This window comes from Aedes albopictus, chromosome 1 (genome assembly GCF_035046485.1).
Source record: "Aedes albopictus strain Foshan chromosome 1, AalbF5, whole genome shotgun sequence".
Lineage (NCBI taxonomy): Eukaryota > Metazoa > Arthropoda > Insecta > Diptera > Culicidae > Aedes > Aedes albopictus.
The window spans coordinates 255,547,790-255,557,826 of record NC_085136.1 but is presented as its reverse complement, the minus strand read 5'-3'; the positions used below and the strand labels follow the sequence as shown (position 1 = coordinate 255,557,826).

The window sequence follows — 10,037 nt, the reverse complement described above, 5'->3', positions numbered from 1 at the left end:
CGGCGTGTGCCAATGATAGGAACCCTGTACCAGTTATGAACACATTTGTTAATTTGGGTTCCACTTCGCACTATTTACATGCATTCCTTATGGGAGTTGCCATAACTGGTACACTATGGCGAAATAGGGTGCAAGGAGGCCGAAAAGTTAAGGAAAATGATTTATTTCTACCATAATTTGAGCAAATTGTGAAGTTTGAATGATTGCAATCATCATTTGTGATCGTGATCTGTTGTTCACGATTTTGTTCTTGTTGATTTGTATCTTTAAAGGGTAAAAATCAACTATGGCGAATTTGAGGTACTATAGCCATAACTGGTACACTGAGCCTAATTAACTTCAGATCTTCTTTCATTATTGTGTTCAAGTACCAGTCACAGAAAAAAAATTAATGAGTTATTCATTGGTAGTGTGAGTACATTTTGCTTGACATTTTATTGCTGATGATGTTCCACTGACTGTATATGTGTGGAAAAAAATATCCTGTCATGGAATTGGTTGATTGCTGGGCAGAATTCGTATGAAGTTTATTAACTCAACGAGACTTCACCTGGCCAAGTATTAAAACTTCTATGACTGACAAATAAAGGCGTCAATGGTTGAATGTGGGTTTTTGTGGATTATTGCTTGTTAAAGTTGTGTGTTGGGCTATGTATCCTATTGTATTCATATGGGTTGTGATCTATAAAGGATAATGATTGTGCTCCATGCAAAAGACTGGGTGTGTACTATAAAAACAATTGGTTATGAACCACGAGAGTGTTGGTTTTGTACCATAAGAGTTCATCGAGTTCCATCCGAGATACTGGTTATGTACCATAATAGTTAGTAACAGTCTTCAAAAAATCTCACTCCTAGAGCTGCTGAGATTCAAAACCACAGGATCATGATCAGTTCGATGCGCTCATTTTGTTTCAATCCAGGCATGCATTGAATCTTGCCTCATGTACACTGAAAAACAAGAAAACTCAAATTTGAGTATTTTTAAACTCACTTTTGAGTTCTTTTTTGCATCCTATTTCATTCGCTCTCTTTGTTGTTGTCAAAGAGTGAATAGCAAAACAACCCAACTTTGAGAGTTCGATGCGGGAAGCCAAAATTGAGTAAGTAACATAGAACCGAAAGTTGAGTAATTTTAACTGATGGTTGAGTAAAAAGAACTTCTAATTTAGGTACTTTGGCCGAATACGCCTAAATGCAAACTACCTACCTCAACATCGATTTCATCAACTCAAAATTGGCTTCCCGCACGCAACCTCGAAGTTGGGTGGATTGAACTCACTTTTGGGTACTTTCGTTTCTCCGTGTATGGGAGGATTGAATCCCATGATTCAATCCTTGAATGATTCCCACAGAAGCGGAAACGCATCGCGTTATCATAGATATTTCGTTGAAAATTTGCCTTTGACAGATTACACAAGAAGCAATTTGCTTTTTGATCATGTCAGGGGCACGTTCACTGTAACGATTCGGGACGGCCGAAAGTTGAGCTCTTCCAGATTTCTGACAGATTTTCAAATTTTTACATTATGGATTTTGAACGAAAATGGCAGAATTGATTTATAATTTTTACGCAGACCTTTCCTGTTGCTTTTTCCGATGTTTGTGGTGGTTTGTGGTTTTGCGGCCGGCTCGCAAAGTTGGACACCAACCCAAGGAATTGGGCTTACCTTCGTGGAAGCTACGGGCTTTACATTGGCGAAACCTTAAACGGCAGTCTCTTCCAGAGGTGGTGCTTTTGAGAGGGGCCCGAGGAGTTTACGCACCCTTTTTTATCACACTTGAATTAAAGAAAAATGCGTTTACACAGTTCACCCATTAAGGTCCCATTAGACGTGACAAATATTTGGCCAAACAAGCCCAACAAATGACCAACACAACGTGAATCATGGCAATTTCGGATGAATGTCGGAGTACAATGGCAAATATTTGTCATTATGACAAACAGTCTAATGACCCCTTAAAGACGATGAAAGCTAACCTCTAGAAACGAAGATTGTCTATAAAATTTAACATAATTGTTGGATTTGATCCAACGGGGGGAAAATTTCCGAAATTATGATCCTTCGGTACGGGAATGAAAACACTTAATCCGTTGTGTTTGGGAAGGATATAATTTTCCTAAGGAAAATATTTAAATTATAATTGTTACAGACTATCATTATAATTATGTTTGCTTGTCTCGCAAACTGGCTTTGAGAACCCCTGTACAGCAGGTTGTTCTTTGTGCAATATATGGTTAGTTCACATTGGTTTACATAGTTTTACTTACGTTTATGTTCCTTTGTGGCTTCGTGTCTATAGCATGTGTGGTCGTAGTCCTAATAATTTGAGTTCAAGTTGTACATATAATCTTTCGAAGAAAATGTATTTTAGCTTACCGGACTTGGAAATAAGCAATTTACTATGTTCTAGGCTCAGAGGAACAGGAACGTAGCGGAGTTTAGGTTACCTAGTATGCATAGATAAATTTAAGTCCAAATTGCATGATTTTATGTATCTAAGCTTACCAATTCGGCGTGTAAATAGTAGACACTTATTTAATTAATTAGTTCACTAGTTTTAAGTTCAATTTTAGGATATTTGCACTAGTTTAAGGATATTTTAAAGTAGAATTAACACAATATTGTTGCTCATACTATCAAGGAATATTCTTCTCTCCTGTTTCTGTCGACTCACCCATGTGACAGGCCGAATACCTGTTACTCCCTACCATCCGTACAATCACTGCCGCAATCTTGTTCGCAAGGTTGCGAACAATGTAGAGACTACGGTGGTAGACTTGCGCGCTGGCCTAATGGGGTAGGCCAACACTCCCCCAGGGTACGCCAACATCCGGTTGGCTTACTGTTCCACGCGCTGTATATCCAGGACCGCCAATTTCGCCACGGGACGCTCGTAGACTCCAGAGGCTGTCTGCACAGTTGCTGATCGAATCTGGCTGTCGCGTCCTTCTTTCGTCGAGATGACCCGTCCTTTCGGCCAGCAATTTCGGGGTAACTTCGGGTCGACAATCACGACAATATCTCCGGTCGCAATAGGCTTGGTTAACTGGAACCACTTTGACCGACGAGTAATCTCCGGCAGGTAGTCGCTTACCCATCGTTTCCAAAACGTATTCGCTAGGATCTGTGACGTACACATGTTCTGCCTGAGAGCGTAGCCACTGTCATCAAGGTTAACCAAAGGTTTTGTACCGTTCGAGGAACCGACCAAGAAATGGTTTGGTGTTAAGGCCGGGCCGGAGTCGTCATCAACTGGTACATGTGTTAAGGGACGGCCATTAACGGTATTTTCAATCTCGATTAGGAGATTCCTCAGGACTTCATCAGTCAGGGCCTTGGTAGAGCAGACAGCTGACAAGTTGTTTTTCACGGTTCGAATTAACCGTTCCCAGCTACCACCCATGTGTGGTGCTAGCGGAGGATTGAACACCCATTCGGTATCAGTGGTTGTGAACTCCCTCATAATTTCGTCATGGTTCATTGTTGTTCGGAGGTTCTGCAGCTCTCTGTTCGCTCCAACGAAATTTGTTCCTCGGTCGCTGTAGATTTTTCGTGGCTGACCACGTCGAGCGATGAAATTCCGGAGGGCCATTATGCATGAATCGGTGCTGAGTGAATGGACGAGCTCTATATGTATGGCTCGGATAGTTAAGCATGTTGCCAACATTCCCCAACGCTTTTCATGCCTTCTGCCAACAACAACTTCAATAGGGCCAAAGTAATCGACGCCCACGTGGGTAAACGGTCTACAGAATGCCGCAAGACGTCCGGGTGGGAGGTCGGCCATGATTGGAATTGTCGGCTTAACTCTTTCGTTCATGCATCTTTGGCATTTCTGGCGAACTTGACTGTAACACGAGCGTAAACGAGCGATTTGGTATTTTTGGCGCAGCTCATTTATCACTGTTTCGTGGTTCTGATGGTGGTAACTATTGTGGTAGTGGTTTATTATTAATGTGGTAATGTGGTGCTGTCTAGGAAGGATTATGGGATTCTTCGCATCTTCGGTAGCAAATTGGCAGGCGGCGATACGTGTCTTCATTCGCATTATGCCGCGGTCGTCTATCCATGGGATGAGCTTGTACAGCGGGCTTGACTTAGGAAGAAGTGCTGGTGACTCTGCAGACTTCTGCTGCGCATTTTGTAGTATGCGAAACTCTTCCGGGTATCCTTCCTGCTGCGCAATACGGATAAGATGCGCTTCGGCTGTGCGGAGTTCGCAGTTTGCGAGTGGTGTACGGACGATGGGCTTGCGTTGTATTCTCAGGCGACAGTTCGTGATGAACCGTTGTACCAGTGCCACAACGCGTTGCAGTCGCTTCCAGCTGGAGAAGTTCTGTATGGGAACGAGTGGTTCCGGAACACAGTGATGAGTTAGCAAACTTGTTCTCAGCTCAGTGTTCGTTGCTTCCTTCGGGGAAATAGAGGGCGGCCATTTATCCACAGTTTGCCAGAGAAAACTTGGGCCTCGAAACCACCTGCTTTCTGTTGACAGCTCAGGAAGTCCGTCCCACTTAGTAGCATCGTCAGCTACGTTCAACTTGCTTGGTACGTATCGCCAGTCACAAGGCTCAGTGACCTCCAGAATCTCGGTGATGCGGAAACCGACAAATTGGCTGTAGCGTCGGTGGTCAGAGCTGATCCAACATAGCACATCCCGAGAGTCTGACCAGTAGAATCTTCTGTTGATCCGAATCGGCAAAGTATCAAGCACGGTTTGCGATAGGCGAGTTCCGATCACTGCTGCTTGTAGCTCTAGGCGCGGAATGGATGTCAGCTTAAGAGGGGCCACCCTAGCCTTTGCGGTGACGAGTGAGCAGTAGTTTTTCCCATCCTTAGAGAGTCTCAGGAAACACACAGCTGCCATTCCGTCTCTTCCAGCATCTACGAACGTGTGAAGCTGAACTTCATCAGCGTCGTTGACCAGATGCTCAGGCCAGAAACATCTGGGAATTCGCAAATTTTCAACTTGCGGTAAAACAGTCAACCATTTTTGCCACTTCTCGAAAGCCTCGTCTTCGATTTGCTCGTCCCAGGTGACACCAGATCGCCAGATATCTTGTAAAAGGACTTTTAAATAGGCGAGAACGTGGGCAATGAGTCCGAGTGGGTCAAATATGGTCATTAGAACTCGTAGCACTTCACGCTTTGTGGGACGTCGGTCGCCCCTGAGCAACTTTTCACCGTAGCGATTCCAGCCGATCTTGTAGGTGAAGGCATCAGCCGCTGTGTTCCACCACATCCCTAGAACTTTCTCGGTGGATAATTCGGTTGCTAGGTCTAGGCTTTTCTCCGCATTCGTGCTCTGCTCCTGCAGTGCTTCCACAACTCTTCTGGAATTACTAATCCAGTTGCGGATTTCGAAGCCACCCTGGGCGTGAACGTGACGAACTTCCTCCGCTAGCTGGATTGCTTCTTCCTCCGTAGCGACACTTATCAACATGTCGTCGACATAGTGGGACTTGATGACAGCTTCGCATGCTTCCGGAAATTCGCTCCTGAACCTTTCCGCATTGACGTTCTTGACATATTGTGCACTGCTGGGTGAGCAGCACGCGCCGAAGGTCATCACCGCCATAACGTAAACTCCAAGTTCTCCGTTCTCATCCGTCCAGTAGAAGCATTGGTATTGCTGGTCTTCGCGGCGAATCTGCACTTGGTGGAACATTTCGCGGATGTCTCCTGTTACTGCAACGGGATGAAGCCGAAAGCGTAAAAGAATTCCGAGTAGGGAACAAAGTAAATCAGGACCCTTCAAAAGGACGGAATTCAATGAAACTCCATGGGCCTTCGCTGCTGCGTCCCACACTATTCGGACCTTCCCGGGTTTGTTGGGGTTGGTTACCGGGAAGACAGGCAAATACCACATTTCGCCGGTTTGCTGCCGGATTTCTTCATCAGAGAGTTTGCGAATGTATCCTTTGGTGGCATAGTCACATATCTTCTGTTGCAAAACTTTTGCGAGAACAGGATCATTCGCCATGCGTTTCTCCAGGCATCGGTGGCGACGCAAAGCCATAGGGCGGCTGTCTGGCAGACGGACATTGTCATAACGCCAGAGTAGACCAGTCTCAAAACGGTCGCCTGAAAATCGGGTCAACGACTTCAGCAGAGATTCAGCACGTTCATCTTCGGTCGATAGCAGAACTTTGGACGAGGCATTAACTCCTAGGCTGTCAATGGAGAAATAATCTTTCATCGCTTGATGTAGATCATCATCCGAGTTTTCGTTCAGTGAGCAGACGTGAAAGCTGTAGTGGAACATGTTCGGTGCGTCTCCAAATCCTAGGTTACCGCAAATTGTCCAGCCTAGCCGTGTCTTAGTTGCGATCGGCTCGCCGAATTTTCCTTCTCGACTCTTGAGGGTTAAGCCCAGTTGCGCATGCTTTGTGCCGATAAGGATGCGAGGGCGAGCTTCGGTGTACGAGTCGATAGGCAATCCTTCCAAATAGCGATATGATCGCTTCAGTTCCCCAAAGTCCAAGGTCTGTCGTGGTAGCAGCAGCTCGTTGACCGTTTGTACACCTTCCAAGGTAAACTTCTCGGCATCTGCATGACGTCCGGCGACTTGTAGGCGAACTATGCAAGAGTCCTTCTCGCAGCGCTCGGTACCACCCGTCCATCGAAGGCATATTGGATTTGGCGTGCCATCCAGTTGCAGTTCATCTGCTAGATCTTGATCGAGCAGCGTTGTTCCTGAGCCTTCATCAAGAAAGGCATACGTATGAATCGTTTTCTCTGGCCCCGACAAAACAACTGGAAGATAGCGGAAGAGAACCGAGCTAGACACTGTCTGGTGTGTATTGCAACCCTGCTCGGCACCGCTTGTTGTTGGCTGCGAAGACTCTGGATTCCCAGCTGCAGTAGTGCTTTGGTGTGACTTGGATTTTAGCTCGTTGTGCAGCAGCTCATGGTGCCGAAAGGAGCATCCGTCTTTACCGCAAGGTTTCGCCTTGCAGGTCCCTTTGTGTTGCCGAAGGCACGTTCGACAAAGCCCGAACTCTCGGACGACTGCCCACCGGGATTCTCTCGAAAACTCCTGAAACCGCTTGCATTTGTCAACGGACTTGCAGTTACCCTTGCACACCGGGCAGGTCTCCTTCTCCAGTGCTGTAAACGACTGCTTTGGCTGTTTGAAGCTCGCATCGTGCCTGATCTGTGTTTCTGAATGGGCATTGAGATACGTTTCTCCTTTTCCTTTCCGACGAGGCTCGTTCCGCATCGGTTTTTCCTGTGCCGACTCCGTTGGAAATGTTACCGTACTTGCAGCTTCGGCTAGCGAGTAGATCCACTCACTAAAGGTCGCCAAGTTGACCGCCAGCTGCGTCTTTCGATGTTGCGCCCAGTTTAGCTTGATTGACGGTGGAAGCTTCCCAACAAGCTGGTGGAGAAGACTTACGTTGTACATGTACTCTTCTAGCCCGCATGAGTCAACCGTTGCGCAGAAGTTCTGCACGTTGACGGCGAAGTCTACTAACGTCTCGAGACGATCTTCGCGTATCGGGGGTAGCGAAGTGATCTTTCCGATCAACGAGTGCACAATGATCTCCGGTTGACCAAATAGCATTTTCAGTGTGCTCACTATGCCCTGGACGTTTCCAGGATGCATCAATCTACACTTAACCGCTTCGTAGGCCTTTCCTTTCAAGCTTCGTTGCAGTCGCACAAGGTTTTCCTCCTCCGTGAATCCGCACATAGCTGTTGTGCTATTAAACATGGATAGGAAGATCGGCCATTCTTCCGGATTGCCGGAGAATGTTGGCAAATCCTTGGAAACCGCTTGCCTTGCTGCGATTTGTGAGCGTGATAGCTGAAACGGATCGTAATCATCTGGTTGCACGGGACAACTTTGACCTAGTGCGCCGTGATTCGGCTCTAGAACCGTCGAATTAGCTAAGGATCGGGTTATTCGGTTCAACGCAGGCTGTATTCTCGTTGACTGTGGTTGGACGTTGGGATTGAAATATTTCGACATGCGGATGGCAGGCTGACGTTGGTCGAACTCCCGCTGTGCTGGTTGCAGATCTGGTTGGCTCCGCTCCCGCCGTGCTGGCTGTTCATTAGACTGCTGCATTACCTCCGAATTACGCCCTTTTTCAACCCAATTCTCCACACGACTCCGAGAGTAAACGCTACTCGAACATCGAACATCGTTTGCACACCGGGCAGGTCTCCTTCTCCAGTGCTGTAAACGACTGCTTTGGCTGTTTGAAGCTCGCATCGTGCCTGATCTGTGTTTCTGAATGGGCATTGAGATACGTTTCTCCTTTTCCTTTCCGACGAGGCTCGTTCCGCATCGGTTTTTCCTGTGCCGACTCCGTTGGAAATGTTACCGTACTTGCAGCTTCGGCTAGCGAGTAGATCCACTCACTAAAGGTCGCCAAGTTGACCGCCAGCTGCGTCTTTCGATGTTGCGCCCAGTTTAGCTTGATTGACGGTGGAAGCTTCCCAACAAGCTGGTGGAGAAGACTTACGTTGTACATGTACTCTTCTAGCCCGCATGAGTCAACCGTTGCGCAGAAGTTCTGCACGTTGACGGCGAAGTCTACTAACGTCTCGAGACGATCTTCGCGTATCGGGGGTAGCGAAGTGATCTTTCCGATCAACGAGTGCACAATGATCTCCGGTTGACCAAATAGCATTTTCAGTGTGCTCACTATGCCCTGGACGTTTCCAGGATGCATCAATCTACACTTAACCGCTTCGTAGGCCTTTCCTTTCAAGCTTCGTTGCAGTCGCACAAGGTTTTCCTCCTCCGTGAATCCGCACATAGCTGTTGTGCTATTAAACATGGATAGGAAGATCGGCCATTCTTCCGGATTGCCGGAGAATGTTGGCAAATCCTTGGAAACCGCTTGCCTTGCTGCGATTTGTGAGCGTGATAGCTGAAACGGATCGTAATCATCTGGTTGCACGGGACAACTTTGACCTAGTGCGCCGTGATTCGGCTCTAGAACCGTCGAATTAGCTAAGGATCGGGTTATTCGGTTCAACGCAGGCTGTATTCTCGTTGACTGTGGTTGGACGTTGGGATTGAAATATTTCGACATGCGGATGGCAGGCTGACGTTGGTCGAACTCCCGCTGTGCTGGTTGCAGATCTGGTTGGCTCCGCTCCCGCCGTGCTGGCTGTTCATTAGACTGCTGCATTACCTCCGAATTACGCCCTTTTTCAACCCAATTCTCCACACGACTCCGAGAGTAAACGCTACTCGAACATCGACTCGATCCCCTCTCACTGGCTAGCTCCTCCAGAATTTGGTACTTCTTGTCCAAGAATGCTTTGTGCTTCTCCGCTTCTAGCTGCTCTGCAACCCGTCGTCGTTCTGCTTGTTGCTCCTCAAAGACTCTTTCCTCTTCCAACCGTTGTAGCTGCAATTTAGCGCGGTTCCGAGCAGACCTCTGAGATGACGAACACGAGACTTCTGATGATGCTTCATCTAGCTGGATAGCGGGTAACCCTTCCAACGACGGAACGAACAACTTCTTCCCGGTCATCTGTGCTGTTGGGGGCGCTCCAGGACTCGGATTTCCCATATGACGTGACGAATGTGATGGATGCACGGTTGGATCTGTTGACTTCGGTGACGGCGGATTGCCGTTTGATGGACTCTCCGGACCTGTCGTGGAAACTCGTTTTTGAGATGAAGCACGCTTGGACGAGTGTTGTTGGTGGACATCTTTCGGCGCAGGATCTTCACCTGAGGTTGACGTTGTTCGCTGGTTCCATGTCGCAGTCTTGCAGTTGGTACAACTCCAGCTCTGGTTGACAACTTCATCTGTGACTCCCACGCAATTGTAGTGATGCCATCCGTCGCACTGGTCGCACTGAACCATATCATCCGTGTCGCCTCCTCCGCAGGTCTTGCAGGTGTATCCATCGACGGTCTTCTCCTTGCCTTCCTCGACCACTACCACATCATCACTACCTTTATCACCGACCAATTCACTAATCACCTCACCATCTTTGGCCTTCGGCCGTTCACTCTTGCCACTCGCTTTGCTACCTTTTCCGTCGGACTTCGAACCACGA

At 47.5% G+C, this 10,037-nt stretch overlaps 1 protein-coding gene across 1 annotated transcript; it reads right to left on the bottom strand.

Annotated features, from left to right (window-relative positions):
• Positions 1-2,844: 2,844 nt before the first annotated feature.
• LOC134291545 (uncharacterized) lies at positions 2,845-8,079 on the bottom strand. The gene has a single exon (XM_062859453.1). The coding sequence runs from the start codon at positions 8,077-8,079 to the stop codon at positions 2,845-2,847; it is 5,235 nt and encodes a 1,744-aa protein (XP_062715437.1).
• Between the last annotated feature and the right edge of the window lie 1,958 nt (positions 8,080-10,037).